Source organism: Penaeus japonicus, unplaced genomic scaffold (assembly GCF_977035675.1).
Source record: "Penaeus japonicus unplaced genomic scaffold, GWHDUDI00000001_assembly GWHDUDI00000005, whole genome shotgun sequence".
NCBI classification, from domain to species: Eukaryota; Metazoa; Arthropoda; class Malacostraca; order Decapoda; family Penaeidae; genus Penaeus; species Penaeus japonicus.
Window position 1 is genome coordinate 38,036,098 of NW_028234407.1, and position 20,423 is coordinate 38,056,520.

The 20,423-nt window shown below is 46.4% G+C and overlaps 1 protein-coding gene across 5 annotated transcripts in view; it reads left to right on the plus strand.

Annotated features, from left to right (window-relative positions):
• The window catches only part of mtgo (miles to go), a 227,969-nt gene that overhangs the window by 198,037 nt on the left and 9,509 nt on the right, over positions 1 to 20,423 (plus strand). For 3 of the 5 annotated variants that reach the window (XM_086537385.1, XM_086537383.1, XM_086537384.1), the window contains 3 exons: positions 2,132 to 2,295; positions 19,647 to 19,779; positions 20,023 to 20,178. In XM_086537385.1, the coding sequence (XP_086393511.1) occupies positions 2,149 to 2,295; positions 19,647 to 19,779; positions 20,023 to 20,178 (436 nt within the window). In that variant the 5' untranslated portion in view covers positions 2,132 to 2,148. Of the gene's footprint in view, positions 1 to 2,131; positions 2,296 to 14,959; positions 15,138 to 17,289; positions 18,576 to 19,646; positions 19,780 to 20,022; positions 20,179 to 20,423 lie in introns of those variants that run through there. The other 2 variants (XM_086537386.1, XM_043023605.2) reach the window with 2 other exon arrangements.

Genomic DNA, 20,423 nt, shown 5'->3' on the forward strand with positions numbered 1-20,423 from the left:
TCCCCAGATACTTCTCCTCCTGTTCTTCTTTCTCGTCCTCCTCCTCCTCCTCATCATCATCATCATCATCATCATCATCATCATCATCATCATCATCATCATCATCATCATCATCATCCTCTTCTCATTCCCTCCTCCCTTTTTCTTCACTTTCTCCTCCATCTCCTCTTCCTCCACTTCCTTCTCTCCCTCCTCTTTTATTTTCCTCTGTTTCCTCCCTCCTCCCTTTTTCTTCACTTTCTCCATCTCTTCCCCCACTTCCTTCTCTCCCTCCTCTTCTTATTTTCCTCTGCTTCCTCCTTCCTCCTCCCTTTTTCTTCACTTTCTCCTCCATCTCCTCTTCCTCCACTTCCTTCTCTCCCTCCTCTTCTTTTTTTCCTCTGACTCCCCCTTCCTCCTCCCTTTTTCTTCACTTTCTCCTCCATCTCCTCTTCTTCCACTTCCTTCTCTCCCTCCTCTTCTTATTTTCCTCTGCTTCCTCCTTCCTCCTCCCTTTTTCTTCACTTTCTCCTCCATCTCCTCTTCCTCCACTTCCTTCTCTCCCTCCTCTTCTTATTTTCCTCTGCTTCCTCCTTCCTCCTCCTCTGCTTCCTCCTTCCTCCTCCTCTCCCTTAAGTTTTGGGCAAAGCGGTTATCTCGACCGAAATTTTACTGTTTTTTGCAGTGTGTTTCGGTGTGTTTGCATGTGTGTGTGTGTGTGTGTGTGTGTGTGTGTGTGTATGTATGTATGCCGAGTTTGGTTCTGTGTGTGTGTTCATACGTGCGTGCGCCCGCCAACCTGTCTTCTCTGTATCTGCGTATACTTTTATGCATGTGTCTGCTATCGTGCAAGCGTGCGTGCATACATACGTCTCGTTGTCCGGGCGAAAGGACGCGTGTGCACCCACTGTGTGTGTGTATGTACCTACGCCACCCGACCCGTTTTCCCCGAGCCCGACTTGCAATCGCAGGACAAGTTCTTGCAATCTCGTAGGTGTCTCGGAGCGCTCGCGCGTCCGCACGCCGCTGCTCCTTTCTCGGGAGGCAAAGAGCCGGAGGAAGTTGCTTTTAATTAATTCCCACAACTTCACGTATTGTTGAGGGAAGTACTCGGCACTACAAGATTTGAAGGGAAGGATGGAGAGAAGGGAGGGAGGGAAAGAGGGAGAGAATGAAGGGGATGAAGGAAGAAGGAAAGAAGGGGAAAAAGAAGGAAGAAAGGAAAATGAAGGAAGAAAGAAAAAAAAGAAAGGACGGAAGGAAGGAAAGAAGGGGAAAAAGAAGGAGGAAAGGAAAACGAAGGAAGAAAGAAAAAAAAGAAAGGACGGAAGGAAGGAAGAAGGAAAAAAAGAAGGAAGAAAGGAAAATGAAGGAAGAAAGAAAGAAAAAAGGACGGAAGGAAGGAAGCAAGCGGTGAGAGGACGAAGTTGCCTCCTCACTTGGGTTGGGGTGTGGTGGGGGGGGGGGATTCAAAGGGTTTAGTGGTGCTTAGTCGTAGTAGTTACACTCTGCTCTGCCGTCTATCAGATTATTATTATTATTTTTTTTTACCTCTGTTTGTCATCATCTTTTCAAATCACGAAAGAGACTCAATCCCGGTTTCGCCGCTGCAGCATTCGCTTTTCAGTTTATTTAGCGTATGTTACCGCAGAGATTGAGGTGTTGCGAGGGGAGTGGGTGTATAGGCACAGTAGGGGAGGAGTGTGTTTGAGTTGGACAAGGGATAGGGAGGGGGAACAAGGTTGTGTTGTTGATATTTATGAACTTTTTTTTCTCATTTACGTTGGTAGTTTTTTTCGGGGGGGGGGTTAAATATCTTACAACAGTGATAGGTGCAATACTAATTTTGATCGGTAATTGTGATGACAGTAATAATAGCCCTGTTGATTTTTGTTATTATTATTATTATTATTAGTAGTAGTAGTAGTAGTATTATAAAATGAATTTTTGGGACTCAATTTGATGATTGTCAGTGCTATTATAGTATCGTTATATATGTATATATATATATGTGTGTGTGTGTGTGTGTGGTTGTGTATTTGTGTGTTTATTATTATTTTTTAAATTGTGCATTTGTTGCTTGTTACTCTTTAAGAAATTTGAATGCCCGTTCCAGAATTTAACCCCTTCTCCCTCCCCCTCCCCCTCCCAGGGCCTGCCAGCGTGCGGATGATCTCGACGAACGCGTCGCCGCCCATCCCGCTGCCGGTGCAGGTGCCGCCCGGACACGTCGTGCAGCAGATCGTGGACGAGACGGGCACGCTCAGGCACGTCATCCTGTCGGCGCAGCCCGTGCCCATGCCCATGTGCCCCTATGTGAGTCACGGACAGTTACCGCTTCATTGAGTTTTTTTTTTTTTTTTTTTCCTTTTTTCTTCTATCTTCTTGCTCTTTGTGGGGTCAGTTGCTACTCTTTGTTTGTTAGTAGAAATGGCTTCTGTTTTTTTTTTTTTTTTAATGTTCTGTTTGATGTATTTATTGTTTTATTTAAGAGGGGGCTTATAAGAAACTAAAATCGGTATCATTGTTCTATTTCCAAAGCCATTTTTTGTTCAAGTAGATACAGCTGCGATTGCCATTTTGCTTATCTTAACAGCGGCAACGCTAATTGCCACGGGTGTTATCATGGCCGTATGTGGGAGCAGTCAGTGTTATTTTTGAGTCTGCTTCTGTCTCCTCTGCTCGGACGAACACCGCCCAAGAAGGACCGCGGAATTGTACCTTGTTAAACGTTTTATATGTAGTGTCTAATATTTATGCAGATGAAGCTAAGAACAACATCGTCTGGATGAGAAAAAAACATGGTTAAGATGGAGAGAGAGATAAGAAGGGGGTGGGGGAGGAAGAGGAAGGGAGAGAGAGAGAGAGAGAGAAGGAGAGGAAGAGGAAGGGAGAGAGAGAGAGAAGGAGAGGAAGAGGAAGGAAGAGGGAATAAGAGAGTGGCAAACAGTGAGACCAACTAATGGAAAAAAGGAGACACGGGATGGAAGAGATTGAACCAAAGAGAAGAAATGGAAGGAGGACAAACGATAGAGAGGACAGTAGGTAGATAGATAGATAGATAAATGGCAGAGGGGAGTAAGACTGAAAACAGAGGGATAAAATGGGAAATATGTATATATATATATATATATATATATATATATATATATATATATATATATATATATATATATATATATATATATAATATGGGAACGAGAAAACACAGAAAGGAAGAGAAAGAGAGGGATAGGAAAAGAGACAAAGACACACACACACACACACACAGAGGAGAAAGGCGAGTGTAGGGCTTCCACTGGTTTTATTGTGTTACGCAAATCAACCTTTGCGTTACAGCGCCCACTTATGTAAGGTGGGCGGCTGGAAGAGCTCATGGCATCGGTCATGCGCCATGCACCGCTGCGTGTGTGTCGTGGTGTGACTCTGTGCATGTCCATTATCATCATTAGAAGATTCACATGTTACGTTCACCGCGGTGTAAACATGCTATTTTCACCGTGCAATTAACCTTCAACTGCCACTGCGCGCACACATATATATTTATTTCTTTATGACGTATGATTTAAACCTGTTGCAATAGCTCTGTAATGTGAACTGCTTTCGTAAGCCTTGCGATTAACGGTTCGAATATAGCGTGAGAATAAAACCTGTTGAGCGAGACAGAATGACCGTTTAAATTTAGATGAAAAAATCGGACTTTATTTTTTTCTTTTTTTTATGCTTTTCTCCAGTTTTTTTTTTTTTTTAACCCTTTGTTGTTTTTAACGATTTTGAATTCCTTTTTATATTCGTTTTTTTCCTCGCTGTCTCCTGTTTACATTTTCCCCCATCTTGTGTCTATTTCCACATTGTTTTAACTCGTTTCTCCAACTGGATAGTCCTTCGTCATTCTCCAGTTTTTCGTTTTCAATTTGATGTTCGTGAAAGGACGAAGTCTCGAACCCTCTCCTGCGGCTTACCGAGAGGAGAAAACGGTGCCGCCTTCATTTCTAATCCGGAGCCAACCAGGGGCGAGCTGGCTGGCGGTTTTAGAGGACGAGCGATGGAGGCGCTCGCTCGGTAAGAAGGGAGTGGAACACACGCACACGCACACGCACACGCACACGCACACGCACACGCACACGCACACGCACACGCACACGCACACACACACACACACACACACACACACACACACACACACACACACACACACACACACACACACACACACACACAGAGAGAGAGAGAGAGAGAGAGAGAGAGAGAAAGAGAAAGAGAGAGAAAGAGAGAAGAGAGAAGAGAAAGGAGAGAAGAGAGATAGAGGAGAGAGAAGAGAGAAGAGAGAAGAGATAAGAGAAAAGAGAGAAGAGAGAGAGAGAGAGAGAGAGAGAGAGAGAGAGAGAGAGAGAGAGAGAGAGAGAGAGAAGGCACAGAGGCTGCAGAGTCGAGTCGATTCAAGTTTCGCTTGTGGGGGATTTTCCGTGTTAACAGCTGGCCGCGCCGTGATTTATCCTGTGTGCCATTTGATCAGCTTATTTATTAGTGTTGTTGTTCTTACGACGATTCTTATTATTGTTATTACTGTTATTGTTATTATGATCATGATTGTTTTCATCATTGTTATCACTGATATTGTTTAGTTATCATCATCATCATCCTGATCATCATCATGTCACGTCACCTTTAATACTAGTATGAGTTTTAAATTACTGTTACTGTTATATATTATGTTATGAGAGAGCGCCGGGGAGGCTAGCAGCCGGCCGCCAGAGGTCGCTATAACAGGTGGTCGTTGCAGCAGGGCTGCCGCGCGGCAACAATTGTCATGCAACCTCCTCCGGGTCATGGGCAGCGACGCTCGCATTGGAGCGGCGCTCGTAAACTGCCATGCGCGGCGTGCGAAGCGTGGCGTGGCGGTCACATGACTTACGATGCGTTGCGTCTGACCGCCGTCATGCGCCGCGCGGGACCGTGTGCATCATGCACTCGCGCTCGGCTGTCGTTTTTGTTTAGTTGCTCAGAAGGGGAAGGTTACCCAAAGCGAAGGATGGAACGACAAAGAAGTGTGAATAGTAGAGATAGGAGGAGACGGGAAAGACAGGAAAAGGGAGACGGCGAGGGGAGACGACGAGGGGAAGGAGAAGAGGCGCTGAGGCTGCCGAGTGTGATGTCACTCGGGCGGGGTTGAAGGAGGCGCTCTGGGCGGGAAGGCGGAGCGGAGCGGCTCGGCGCCCCTGCTCCCTGGCGGCGCCCGCGGGAACTAGGCCACCAGAGTCTTCCTCCTTCCCCCCCTCCGGTAGGTCTTCCTCCTCCCACTACCATCACACCACCACAACATCGCATACTACTAGTACCATTACCATTACCACTACTACTACTACTACTACTACTACTACTACTACTACTACTACTACTACTACTACTACTACTACTACTACTACTACTACTACTACTACTACTACTACTACTATTACTACTACTACTACTACTGCTGCGACTACTACCAATACTACTGCTGCGACTACTACTACTACTACTACTACTACTACTACTACTACTACTACTACTACTACTACTACTGCTGCGACTACTACCAATACTACTGCTGCGACTACTACTACTACTACTACTACTACTACTACTTCTAATACTTATACTACTACTACTACTACTACTACTTCTTCTAATACTTATACTACTACTACTACTACTACTACTGCTACTATTTCTACCTCTTTTACTCTTTACTTCTACCTCTACTTCTGCTCCATCAATTTCTACTTTTGCTTCTGCTACTACTATAATAATACTGTATCTACTGCTGCTATTACATTTTTTTTTAAGTGGCCTATTTTTTATTTATTTAACATTGATCATACATATTACATTATACTCCGCACTACGACAACTACTACTACTACAACTATTGCTACTACTACTTCTACCACTACTATTACTATTACAACAACTACTACCACTACAGCTACTACTACTTGTACCATTACTATTACTACTACTACTACCACTACCATTACCACCACCACCACTACTATTACGTCTACCACCACCACTACTACTACTACTACTACTACTAATAATAATAATAATAATACTATTACTAGTACTACTTTGCCCATACCACTCTACCTCCTTCTACACTCTTCGCTATTCCTTACTACTACTACTTTTGTCTATCCTACTTTGCCATACCCTCGACCTCCTTCCCTCTTCGCCTGTTCCTTCTCCTTCCCTTTGTCTTCCCCTTGTCTCACCTCGACCTTCTTCATTCTTCGTCTTTCCTTTCCCTCCTTCCTCCTCCTCCTTCCTTCTTCCTCCTCCTCTTCCTCCTCAACCTCCTCTTCTCCCCTTCTTCCTCCTCCTCAACCTCCTCCTCCTCCTCCTCCTCCTCCTCCTCCTCCTCCTCCTCCTCAACCTATTCCTCCTCCCCCTCCGCCTATTCCTCCTCCTCCTCCGCCTTCTCTTCATCCTCAACCTCAATCTCCTCTTCCCCAACCTCCTCCTTCACCTCTTACTCCTCGTCGTCGTCGCCGCCCCCCCCCCTCTTCCTCCTCTTCCTGCTTCTGTTACTCCTCCTCCTCCTCCTCCTCCTCCTCCTCCTCCTTCTTCTTGATCGTCTCTCGCTTGTTTACCTAACACACGGGACATGTGTCCAGTCCCTTACTCGAGTCTCTGACCTCGGCTTCGGATATTGGGAGGCGCTGCCACGTGAATCCGCGAGGTCGTCCCGTGAACGAGTCCTGTGCGACCCCCCTCCCACCCTCACGTCACACACACACTCACACTTGCAAGATTGTGCTAAAGGACTCGGGAGAAGTGCAACAAAGAACCGCCATTTCTGCGCACTTGTCCTGCTTTCAACGGAGTAGAAGTTACCGCCAAGGGAATGGGAGGAGGGCACTGATGTGGTTACCAGGCGTGGATGTAAACAGAGGGTGAACGCGCTCGCCAGCCCTCCACCCTCCCTCCCCTGTCTCTACCTCTACCTCTTCCCCTCTCTCCCTCACCCCCCAACCCCCTATCCCACCTCCCCTCTCTCTCCTCTTGCTCCTCCCTCCCTCTCTGCCCCCACCTCCCCCACCGCCACCATGTTACACTCATATCTCTCCTGACACCCTCCCCTCAGCCCGCTTGTATCACGTACACGCCACAGTAAACGCACGCACGCGCGAGCACGCACGTGCACGCTTATCTATTGCCTATATATGACATTAGGAAGCACATGTAGTGAGGGAGAGAGGGACAGACAGGCAGAAAGCAAGACAGACGTATAGACAGACAGACAGACAGACACAGACAAACGACGAGAGAGAGACCAAAAGCGAGACGGAGACTGACCGACCCAATAACCCACCCAAGGACGGACAAGCAAGTCAACGAACAGTCACGCCAGCGAGCAAAGGGCGACGCACGTGTCCCGCGTAAGGGGCGACAGTCGGTGGGTGTTCCGGGCCCGGGAGAGCAGCGGTCGCGCGAACGCCGCACGGGGAGAGGGAGAAGGGGAGAGGGAGAGGGAGAGGGAGAGGGAGAGGGAGAGGGAGAGGGAGGGGGAGGGGGAGGGGGAGGGGGAAGGAGAGGGGGAAGGGGAAAGGGAAAGGGAAAGGGAAAGGGAAAGGGAAAGGGGGAGAGGAGGAGAGGGAGAGAGAGGGAAAGGGAAAGGGAGAGGAGGAGAGGGAGAGAGAGGGAAAGGGAAAGGGAGAGGGGGAGGGGGAGGGGATTGCAGGGTAGTAGGTGGTTAATGGGGAGGAGGGGAGGGGAGGGGATGGTATGGTGTTGGGAGGTGAAGGTGGAGGTAAAGGGGGATCAGGGTAGGGGGTGGAGGTTCAGCAGGGAGTGAGAGGGGGAAGAAGATGGTGAAAAAGGATAAAGGGATGAGGGAAGGAAGGAGAGATGGACGGGAATAAGGTAGAGAAGGAAAGAGGGAGAGAGAGATGATAGAGAAGGAAGAGTGGGAGTCTGGGGGAAGGGAGGAGAACCAGGACATACCCAGTTAGCAGGTGTTACGTTCTAGGATGTTTGTGAAGGACGCTCGACTGACAGGGAGAAGGATGGGACCGGAAGTGTTGCGTCATTTTTTTTTACCGAGTCGTCTTTTTTATTCTTTGTAACAAGGGTTAACAGGGGAAATATGGCACATGGCGTAGCAAGTCTGCAAATTGCACAGGAGACGGATATAACATGGAACAAACAGAGAGTGAGAGGGAGAGAGGTAGGTGAGAGAGAGGAGAAAGAGGAAGAAAGGAGAGGAGCGAGGGAGGGAGAGGAAGGAAGGAAGGAAGGAAGGAAGGAAGGAAGGAAGGAAGGAAGGAAGGAAGGAAGGAAGGAAGGAAGGAAGGAAGGAAGGAAGGAAGGTAGGAAGGAAGGAAGGAAGGAAGGAAGGAAGGAAAGGAAGGAAAGGAAAGGAGCGAGGGAGGGAGAGGAAGGAAGGAAGGAAGGAAGGAAGGAAGGAAGGAAGGAAGGAAAGGAGCGAGGTAGGGAGAGGAAGGAAGGAAAGTAGGGAGGGAGAGAGGAAGGGAAACAAAAGAGTGAAAAAGAAAGAGCGAAAGCTACAAATTCGGATTCATTTGAGAAGCAGCAAGTGTTGTCCATCTTGAAGGAGTCTTGGCGATAGAGGTGTCTATGTTTCCTTTGTTCCGTCGATGGAATTCCCTTCCTTCCCTTCCCTTCCCATCCCTTCCCTGGTCTACGCCCCGTCCCACGCCGTGTACCGTGCTCCCTGTCCTAATGTTCCCCTGGCGTACCCTGATGTACCCTGGTGTACTCTGGATTCGCCTCCTTGATGTGGCTTCGGCTGAATCTGGACTCCTTTGTCTTTGCGTAATGTAGCATAATCTTGCGTGAGCTATTTTGTGCTATACTCTGAGGTCCGCCATTACAAGCTAGTGATTTTCAACGTACCTTTATTTAGTTTTCCCTCCTTCGGTTGCTTTACTGCCTACTCATTTGTCTTCCCATCTGATAGATACGGGGGTACGTTTTACTCGTAGCTGCCGCAGGTCCCTCGGAAGAACAAAGACATAAGGGGGCCCTGGGTCGGACATGCCTCCTCCCTCTTGTGGGTACGTCATTGCACCCACCCTCATCCGCATCCTCGCCCACGGGACCCATACCATTGCCCATACCAACACCCCTTTATCCTTATCCGGGCTCCTATGAACCTTGCAAGCTGAGAAATGTATTCTTCGCGTGGTTCTAAAGTTCATATCCGATACGCTCGTTAAAGATAATGAACGCGGGCAATTACTCTGATTTTGAATTCCATAAAAGCGTCCTCAGATTAGCAAAGTTATTGATTATTCATCTTTATCGGTCAGACGGGGTGAATTATTCCCGTTGGGGGAAAGAGGGGGGGTCGTTGTGAACGACACAGGTGATCGCATTTTGAATCTGATGACGTCAGGCCACTTCATCGGCTCACCTGTCATTTGCGGCCAATTAAAGAGACGGAGATAACCACCTGCGAGGGGCATGGTTATCACCGTTTTTCATCATTCTTTTTTCTGTTTTATAAATAACCGATGTGACACTCACATCCTGCAGCAATAAAGTTAATTTGAGATATTGAGTGCGTGTGAGTTAGAACCTGGATGAGTGTAATAAAAAAATATGGAGACTTTTTTTTTCTCTTTTTGGAGAACATTTCCTCAGCAATGTTATGGTGTTGGAACAGAATTCATGTGTTTGTCCTTAGGAAAAGAATGCTTCGCTGCACTAAGGAAATGGTGAAACGAGAGAGGGAGAGAGTGAGTGAGACGTGAGTGAATGAGTGAGGGAGTGAATGAGTGAGGGAGTGAATGAGTGAGTGAGGGAGTGAATGAGAGAGACGAAAGAGAGAGACGTTCGTTTCTCCATAAATGGAGGAACGAATGGAAGAGTCAGAGGCAAAGAGGGAAGACGTCCCAGAGGAGAGAGAGAGACAATATAGAAGATGATACAGAGGAGAGACAAAAGAATAAACAAAGACAGAGAAACCAGAGATGACCGCAGAAAGAAGCGCAAGCAAAGAGAGCGAGAGAGTCAAGGCCGTTCCCAGTGTCGAGAACACAACACGGGGGGAAAAAAACTCGGTTAGGTGATCCCGCTTTTCTGTTTGCTGTTGCTGTTTGTTTGCAGTGTGTGTGTGTGCGTGCGTGTACATGTGCATATGATCTATTGCACTGTATTGTTGCTGTAGTTGTTTACTTAGGGTTCTATATTATCCATTTCCTCCAAAAAGCAGTAATAGTAGTAGTAGAAAGAGAAAGGGAAGACGTACAAGAAGAAATAAACAATGAACAAAGAAAAGAGCAGTCCTAAGCAGCAGTGAAAAGGGAAGGAAAAGGAAAAAGAAAGAGAGAGAGAGAGAGAGAGAGAGAGAGAGAGAGAGAGAGAGAGAGAGAGAGGGGAGGGAGAGGGGGAGGGAGAGAGGGAGAGAGGGAGAGGGAGGGAGAGAGAGGGAGAGAGGGAGAGAGAGAGAGAGAGAGAGAGAGAGGGGGGGGGGGAGGGGAGGACAACGGAAACACGCTCACTCGGAAACAGAGGCAAAGCCTACGGGAATATTGATACGAATTTTAAGAGCAAAGTGCGGCGCGTCTCCAGTGCTATGACTTGCAGTCCTAAGGAACGTAAGGTCTTGTTTTAAAACTAAAAGCTCGAGAGAAGAGAGAAGAGATGAGGAAGAGAAATAAGTGAGAAGAGAGAAGAGAGGAAAGAGACATGAGAAAAGAGACATGAGAGAGGAAAGAGACATGAGGAAAGAGACATGAGAAAAGAGACATGAGAGAGGGGGAAAAAGGAGGAAAATAGAAGCAGCCTCACACAGAAACGGAAGGAAAGCCTGGAGGGGAAATCATCGCGAATTTGAAAAGCATAGTGCGTTGCTTCTCTGGTGCTATGACTTGCAATCCTAAGGAACGTAAGATTTTGTTTTAAAGCGAAGAAGCCGATCAAAATTCACGCGACGAGAGAGTAAGGAGAAGTTTACAAAGGGTCCTTTATCGCTGTTTTAATGATATTTTTTTTATTATTATTATTATTTTTTTTTACTTTAGTGGCGTGACAAGTCTCTTGCTGAGTTGCTATTGCATAATGACACTCAAGAATCTCGAGAATCTTGGAAGGCAATGATACGGGGTTTCTTCGTGTTCTCCTTTGTTATTTAACCATGCCTTGGAAATTGGGTGCGGCTGGGGTCATGAACAGCCGCTGTCTTTGGCGAACGATGATGAATAAGAAAAAAAAATCGGTACAGTTTATTGAAACGACTTTTTTTTTACCTCAAGAAAGGCAGATAAGATGCAAGATCACTCCGATGTATCTGCTGCTTGGCAATTTCTCTCCACAAATATCAATAAAAAAATCCCGTTGATTTCACCAAGCAAATGTTTGGTTTTGTTCTCATCGCTCCGGGTTGGCGCTCTGACGGCCTCGATGCTCACTTCTTTTGCCTTTCCCTTCCTGGTATCGCCTTTTACTCGCCGCCCTCTCCTCGTCGGCTTTTTTCGTCTTTATCGCTTTTGGAATCCCCCCCGGCCTCACTCTGGGATTCTCTCTTCTTTCTCATTCTCTCCTTCCATTATCCCTTTCCCTCTCCACCGTTTCTCTTTTCTCCCTCTCTCTCCTCCTCCTCCTCCTCCTTTTCCCACTCCCTCTCCCTGTCCCTCCCCCTCCCCTTCTCTCTCTCTCTCTCTCTCTCTCTCTCTCTCTCTCTCTCTCTCTCTCTCTTTTCTCCCCCTCTCTCTCTCTCCCCCCTCCCCCTCTCCCTCTCCCTCTCCCTCTCCCCCTCTCCCTCCCCCTCCCCCTCTCTCCCTCCTCTCCTTCCCTCCCTCCCTCCTCCTCTTTTCCTCTTCTCTCCTCCCTTTTCCTTTCGCTCCTTCGTTGCTTGCTGCTTCACCCAAGATGCGGTAGGGTAGGTAAATTAACGTCAGAGTACATCAGGGTACAGTCTGATGTACCCATGCTATTCCAGGGTTCACTTCAATCACGTTTGAAGATTTAGCAGGAAGCTATTTAGCGAGCGATATAAATACAGCCCGCCACATCGGAGTGCACAAGCACACGTCATTGTGACGCGCTGGGTACTTCCGAACTTGTTGGGGCACAGGAAGACCTTGGGTACAAGCTGAAGGAGGAGAGGGAGGGGAAGGAGAGGAAGAGGAAGAGGAGAAAGGAGAGGGATATGGTCAGGGTTAGAGAAGGAGAGATGGAAAGTCTGGTTAAGAATTACTTAATCCGAGCCGAGTAGCAGAGAGAGATGAAAGAAAAGCGAGGGAAATCATGTTTCTTTGAAGTCGGTGTCTCCTTGGAGATTCGGACGGAGAGCGAGTTTGAAGCTGGCGGTCGCGCGGCGAGGCTCGAGTGCCAGTGGAGGTCGGGGCTGCTGCATAGCCACAGCGGCTGTCAGACGTGTATCAACATCCCCTCCCCCCCCTCCCTCTGTGTACTCGATGGCCTCTGGTCTTACCGCTGCCCGGTAACAGGTCACTCGGCGGTGCGGGTCATGATGGCATGAGGTCATTAAAGCAGACCTTCGTGCTAGCAACAACAACCGAGCCAACTCCTGCGGGAACTTTGGCGGAGGTGCTGTGCTGCTTTCCCTCGGATGGCTAATGCTATGGCTATGCCTCTTCTTTTATTTTTCCATTTTCAGTCGTTAGGGATGGGAAGTGCATAACCCTACCCCCTCTCAATCGCTTTCTCCCTTTCCCTTTCCCTCCTCCTCCCCCCCCCCCCTCTCTCTCTCTCTCTCTCTCTCTCTCTCTCTCTCTCTCTCTCTCTCTCTCTCTCTCTCTCTCTCTCTCTCTCTCTCTCTCTCTCTCTCTCTCTTTCTCTTTTCTCTCTCTCTCTCTCTCTCTCTCTCTCTCTCTCTCTCTCTCTCTCTCTCTCTCTCCCTCTCCCTCTCCCTCTCCCTCTCCCTCCCTCCTCCCCCTCTTCCTCTCCTTCCCACTACCTCCCTTCGTTTCTCTTCCCCCCCCCCCTCTCCCTCTCCTGCATCTCCTCGTTTCTCTTTTTCTCTCTACCTCTAGCAACTGGTCCCTTGCACATTGCACTGCGGTAGTCTCTCGCCCCTTTAATATTCCTGCATCCGCCATTCACACCCCTTTAATATCTCTGTCGCGTCTGAGGTCTTTGCAAGCGCTTCGATCTTCCATTTTTTTTTTTTTTTTTTTACAATTTTTATACAAATTTAGAATATAGTATTGATTATCGGTGGAGGGGGGGGGCGTTTTTCAAGCCATATTGTTTGAGAAAATGGGAATGCCAAAGCTTTTTTTTATGGGGGATGGGGGGGGGGGTTATCGTTAGCTCTCGGTTTATCATTGGAGTCTTCGGGGTTCAGGTTGCCACATTTCGCATCGTGCAAATGTTGGGAATTCAAATTGCAAATACGAGATGAAGTAACTTCTAATGTATACAATTTAAACTCGTGTGTTCTATTCATAATCTGTTCGGCATGTGATTGTGGGCACGGGGCAGAGGATGGAAAGAAATCGTGCATTCAGGCGGTGGAGATTGAGTGTTTTTGACACACTCACTCTCACACTCACACTCACTCTCACTCTCACTCTCACTCTCACACTCACACTCACACTCACACTCACACTCACACTCACACTCACTCACACTCACACTCACACTCACTCTCACACTCACACTCACACTCACTCTCACACTCACACTCACTCACACTCTCTCTCTCTCTCTCTCTCTCTCTCTCTCTCTCTCTCTCTCTCTCTCTCTCTCTCTCTCTCTCTCTCTCTCTCTCTCTCTCTCTCTCTCTCGAACTTTTTAATGTAACTAGAAACTGAGAGATCGACTGACTGACTGACTGACTGACTGACTGACTGACTGACTGACTGACTGACTGACTGACTGACTGACTGACTGACTGACTGACTGACTGACTGACTGACTGAGAGATGGCCGTGCCGCCTGACCCGCCGCCCGACCCGCCGCGTACAATCGATGCGAGGAAATCTCCGCGAATTCTCCGCGCGTCGGCAGCGACTTGGCTGGACCGGCCGAGGAGGGAAAAACTCTCGTACAGAGACAATCAATAAAATCTTAGTAAATTTCTCGCGCGATGTCGGGTTCATTGCTCTCCATTTTCTTCGCCTTTTCGGCTATTTCGTAGCGGCTTCTCTGCAGCTGGAAATGAGCTATTGTGTGCAGGGAGAACAAGGTCCGTTTTTGTTCCGCGTCGCTTGGCAGAGGAGCTTCCTGGGAATGCTCGAAGGAAAGCTCAATCGCGAGGATTAACTTCATGAATTGGTCCGGTCATTCATGTTGAGACAACTAGCATATTCGTAAAAAGAAGTTATTAGTTAGTTCATTAATGGGACTTTTAAAAGAAGGAGTAAGTGTAGGGGACGAGATAGTTACGTCTATCAACGGAAAAGAGCGCGTTTTTTACAAGAGTATGACGCCGTTTGTAGTTAAGAAAATGGTTTAGCGTGTCGATTAAAGTGAAGAGAAGAAACAAAATGACGGTAAATGAAATGGCTAGAGGAATGTGGCATCGCTGTGCGAGTGTGTGATGACGTGTAGTATATCCTCCTCTCCCTCCCTCCCCCTCCCTCTCCCCCTCACACATACACACCCTCTTCCACGCCACTCAAAACTGAAATATTCATTTGTCCGGTCCGTTGCTGATCTTTCCGTGACTTAATTCACTAGTTGTAGTCTATTGTGACGGGAAATAACAGTAAATCAACAACGAGAGAAAGAGTATGGGGAGAAATATGTTGCGTTGAGAGTGCAATCCGACTCCCCCTCTCCTCCCCCCCTCCTCCCCACCCGCCCCTTCTGACACGTAGTATATGCCACGTTGCCACATTGGCCAGTGTGTTGGCCATTTTTTCGACCCTTTTTGCCGTAGCTCTCGCATTATATCTCCGACTCGGCCACCTAACAAAAAAGTGAGGTGAGGCGAACGCTTCAAATTCAAAGGAGAGTCTAGGAAACGCGAAACACAAAGAGGAAAAGACTTGGAAGGTCACCGGGGCGCCGGTCACAGCCTGTCCCGACGTTGGTTTGCAAACGGCTATTTTCTCGAGGCATTTTCACGCCTATAAGTACATTTTTGCTCTTTTCCTAGGGATTTCATGGGGCGGTGAAAAATCCCGTCGACTCCCCTATTTGTGAAACAACAGATCATGAAGTCGACCATGCGCAAGGTAGCCTTGTAGAGATAAGAATGAAAAAAAAGAGCGAGATATCTGGCGAGACTCGAGTCGTCTCCGCATTCCGACTTACCTACCTGTGTGTTGCTCTTGTCACGTAATATTTAGTCAGTGACATAAGATCGCGGTTTCCCCCAATTGTTGATTATCACGGCGACAGGAGTGGGTTTGTCTCGTGATATACAAGTTGGTGGTGTTCATGGGCGGCGGTGTTATCGTGGGTACAGGCAAGCACGCCCAAGTTGAATAAACAACTGTTGAGGAACATGCTTGTGCAGTTTACAGTGTGGAATGCAAATTCCTGGAAGCGTGATTGTAAACTCGGTGCAAGAATCACGGGCGAGTGTTAGCTAGAGAAGCGTTAGCAGTGAAATAAACTAACGCCCGGTGTTAGAAAACCAACGTAACTACAGAATAAAGTGTTTTGTAGTATACGTGAAGTGCTTGAAAGGCGGAAAACTGTCGTGTATCCAGTGCATGACATCTGTAATGTTAAGTGACATGTAATCATTTAAATCAACGTGTGATGAGGAACGTAATTCGCCTGCACGTGGTTTTATAATTCGACCATATTGTTTGGTTCGAGTGGTTGAAGCAGACAGCAGATAAGGAAAGGTTTTAGTGCGATGATGAAGGGTTTAAAAAAGTGGTCGAAATCGATGCCAGAAATGTGCGATATTTGATTCTCGCTCAAGTCTTCGATATCCTCCGTAACCCCCATGGGAATTTTGGTTTTTTTAAGGATTTCGAGATGAATAGAAGGGCTTTGAGAAAAAGGGCTTTGAGAAAAAGTTTATTATGTCTCTCCCCATTCATTACCATATACATACAACTAGACACACGAGTCAGGGACTCTCTTCTCATCAAGTTAGCAGTCAACTTCTAATTAAAGGATTGATTTGTACCAATAAAAGTTAAGCAATTTTGAATTGGTCTAATGAGGTCGTTAACTGAGTCTTAACCGGATGTAATTGTTAGGAATTTGTTGAAGTGCTTGCTGGAGGGAGCTCTCTCGTGCTCTCATTACCGAATGTATTGTATTATATGTTGGAAATATGTATATTTGCCATGTACATATTTAGAGATATTTAAGGAGCGAAAGCGAAAACACTTGTATATAAATATATATACATATTTATTATATATATATATTTATTACACACACACACACACACACACACACACACACACACACACACACACACACACACACACACACACACACACACACACACACACACACAATAGTTTTCGGAAATCGTTCTTAAAAGTTTGAATGTCCGACGCTGGGAAACGTGTTATTCTTTTATAACATGCGGCCATGTTTGGCAGTGTGACTTCAGGCTGACGATTTGCCACGTTTCCTCTGTGGACTTATAAATATTTTTTTTTTTTTTCTGCAGAATGAGCAGAGGAAAGCCACAATAGAAAGATAAATCAACATATACATACATTAGACGTTAACAATTAGATTTGTAGATTAGGATGTACAGTTAAACACAAAAAGTAATGTGACGATCTAGTACAAGGTATATCCACTCAAGGCCTAGTTTATATCCAACCTGAATCGGCGTACGTGCGCGCGCCAGAAGAGCAAGGGCATTGCACGAGCCATCATTATGCAACGGCAGGACGTACAGGCAGCGCCGGGGGACGTGCGCATGTAGTCGATTTTCAAATGCGGTTTATGATATTAGTCATTAAGCAATGCGAGAGTAAGATAAGTGCTGCGCCGTCCATCCATCACCCTTTTGGAGTAGCCCCAGAACAAATAACGGCTGCGAATAGTCGTTCTCGGGAAGGGGAGAGGAACTATCATTACTTCATTTAAACAGCTTTGAAGGGACGCGTTCTTCAGCACATGATAGTCCAGCTGTTCCCCGTCCCGACAGCTGGTGGTAATAAGCCATTGCCGAGCGCAGATGACGAGGGTTTGAAATATTAATGTGTGACAGTAAGAGTAGTGATGGAGGCGGAGTTATTACGGAGGGCGCTGATTAGCTTTCGCCGTCGGGGTCAGATTCCGTTCCGAGGGTCTTACACGCGGTGATGATCGAGTATTGGGGAATTAAGGGTTGGTGAGGGCGAGGGGGTGAAAACTCAAATGGATTGAGGTGTTTATGATAACCTTTTTTTCTCTCTGAAGGCCACGTTTTGCTGTTTGTTTGCGTTAAATGAACTTGGGCGAGTGACGAGATCGCGAAGGTGGTGAGAGTTCCACGTTATCGAAGACGCAAACGGCAAATATCAACATCGGCTCGCCATTAGAGAGGAGAGAGAGAGAGAGAGAGAGAGAGAGAGAGAGAGAGAGAGAGAGAGAGAGAGAGAGAGAGAGAGAGAGAGAGAGAGAGAGAGAGAGAATCTTCCCGGGCCTGGCGAATACGACTCACATCTGGGATAGCAGACGTCAGCCACCACATGCGCCTGGTGGCAAGGCGTCTTGGCCTCCAGATGGTGTGGATGAATGAACTATCAGGAGCGACTGAAGAGCAAGAAGACAGCTGGTCTGACAGGAGGTTGAGAGGAGAAAACCAGCTGTTGCAAGGACGGAGCAACAGGAGACAGGAGGTCGAGAAGAACAGCCTCAGACAAGGAGGAACAGATAGCTAGGGTCTGAGCCAGCTGGCTCAAGGACGCCAGGCCAAGTAGAACGTTCAAGCAGGAGGGGAAACTGTCAACACCTCTAAAATGGTACTTAGCAAGGGTCAAGAGCAGGCGCCGGACAAGGACTCTGCTGTCTCGCCTGCCTCACATGCCACTGACCCCGGCGCGGTGACCTCCCAGTTCTCGGCCGAAGAGACTCGGCTCTCGAAGGTCATGTCTGCTGACTCTCAGACCACAGGTGATATTTCCCAGACTATTACTGATGATTTTGAGACCACACACGACGTTGCTGACCCAGACTCCACTCAGGCTACTATAGCAAACTCCAAGCCCAAAACTGCTGTCTCAGGGTCCTTTCAGACTGCAACTGTAAACTCGAAAGACTCTTTGATTGCAAGTGCTGAGTTGGAGGCCTGGCAGGCCAAAAGTGGAGGAGCTAATACCACTAAACCCAATGATCACAGTACTGAGCATACACCGATTGCAGCAACCAGTTCTGAGGCATCACGAACAGTAAAAAGCAGGAGTGAAACCATCCAAACTGTGGCGGCAGGTCCTATGATTTCCCAGAGCTACAGTCCAAGCACTGTCTCTCTCCAGACCACTAATTCTGCCACTGAGACCTCACAAAGATCACAGACCACACCCAAAAAGAAGACAAAGAGAAATGGAGGAGGAAAAAGTAACCAAAAGGAAGAGACTACTGAATCAGCAGCTGAAGGCAGTGCATCTGGCATCACAGGAACGACTGGCACCAGTAAGCCGTCGCCACCCATGGTCTTGCGAGTGAAGGGTCCCGATGGTCAAGTGACCACATTCATGCTGGTGGTATGTGTAATAGGACAGTATAGTGGACTTGGCCAAAGCTTCTTGCTGTAAAACATGATTGTGTGTGTGTGTGTGGATTGTCATGTATATGAATATGTACATGTGCACATGCACTGTTGAGAGACCTTTTGATTTGGTTGATGCTTTTGTGATGGTACAGGTGGTTGAACCTTGCTTGGGGTTTTTCCTTTTACACATTGTTACATGTTATTATCATTGTGCTTTATGACTTCCTTTTTTTTCTGGATCTTTTGATGTTGTTTTAGCCGCCTTAGTTTTTCCCTCTGTCCCTCTCCCTATCACTTGTAATAAATTGTTAAGATGGTGATTCTGGTTTTATTTTGTTATGTTATGATATATTTTTAGTGTTATTATATTTCCTTTTTTTTATTATAATTTTCATGAAAATTATAATTATCATAGTAGTAGTAGTATTGTTGCTATATTTTTTTTCTTTTTTTCTTTTTCCCACATGCTGAATGTTTGTTTGTGGGTTACCAATAGTTTCTTTGCTTCTCTTATTTCATTCTTATTTCATTCTGCACATCATAGATTCTCCCGAGCCAAGGGAACTGTTCAAACCTGAGTGTGGTGCAGTTATGTCTGGGCAACAGTCTTTGTTTGTTTGTTTGTTTTTTCTGATGGTTACTCATATTTGTTTTAAAGAGTCTTTCTGCATCTTACTGTTGATAGAAGGAGAGGTAGAGAGTAAAGGAAAGAACTGCGAGATTTGAGTGAAATAAGAGAGCACTAATGTTGTGAATTTTAGATTGGAGGGAAAATATTGTAAGCTTTCATTTTGATAGCTTGTATCTGGTGAAAGGTTTAATGATTTTAGAAAGTAGAAGCTTTGGAAAGGTTAGATTAAAGATGAAATGAAGCTATAGGAATTTAGACAGAGAAGTTTGTTTGTATGTAAATGCAAATAGCCGTATTTCGTCAACCTTTGACTAATACGGATGAACTTCCTGTAATTGCCGAGAGGAATGTCTCGCCTAGTCTAGTTTTGTCAAAGATAAACCATATGAAGACTGACCAGTATCTTATCAAATTCTTTGCTTTTCTTGTCAGGGTCCAAATGCAGGACAAGGCCCACCCCAGTTCTTTGGACCCCCACCCGCGGGACCTCCTCCCCAGGGCTACGTGCCCCCATATCAACCACCACCACAATACTCCCCTGTGGTGTCTCCGCCTCTGACACAAGGTATGGGCATTTGTTTTATATTTGTTATTGTTATTACTTTGATTCTTATATGGGTAATTTGTATTATTAACATTATTATTGTAATTATTTTTTCTTTATTACTGTTGTTCAATATTTAAAAAAATTATTATTATTATTACGATGTTAGAATACATATGGAATTTTAATCAAGGATTATGCCAAAATTATTTTGTGTATTTTGTATTTGTCTCATCATTATGTCAAATCATCATTCTCCTCTAGCCTCGCCACCACCTCACTACACCCAGAAGTCAGAGCGGCACATGCGCCAGTATGAAAAACCTCGAAAGTATTACCAGCGACAACCGCAGCACCAACATGTCAACAAGTCTGGATCAAGCAGCCTACACAGCACCCCTCCCTTATCCCCGAAGAAAGGTATGGAAGCAGGTTTTGCTTTATCGGGATTTATTCTTTGGAGCCATTTAAGTCATTTCAGGACATAACTATTGATTTTGATTCTAGGGTGAGATATAGAGCTCTTCTTTTGAACATCAAAGGAAAGTGGATCATGGTTCATAAATGTTGTAAAACCTTGGTTGATTAATCAATACAATCATTACAGCTAGTCAACTAACATTCAAAGTGAACAAACCGTCTTTTATGGGTGGGGGGGGGGAAGA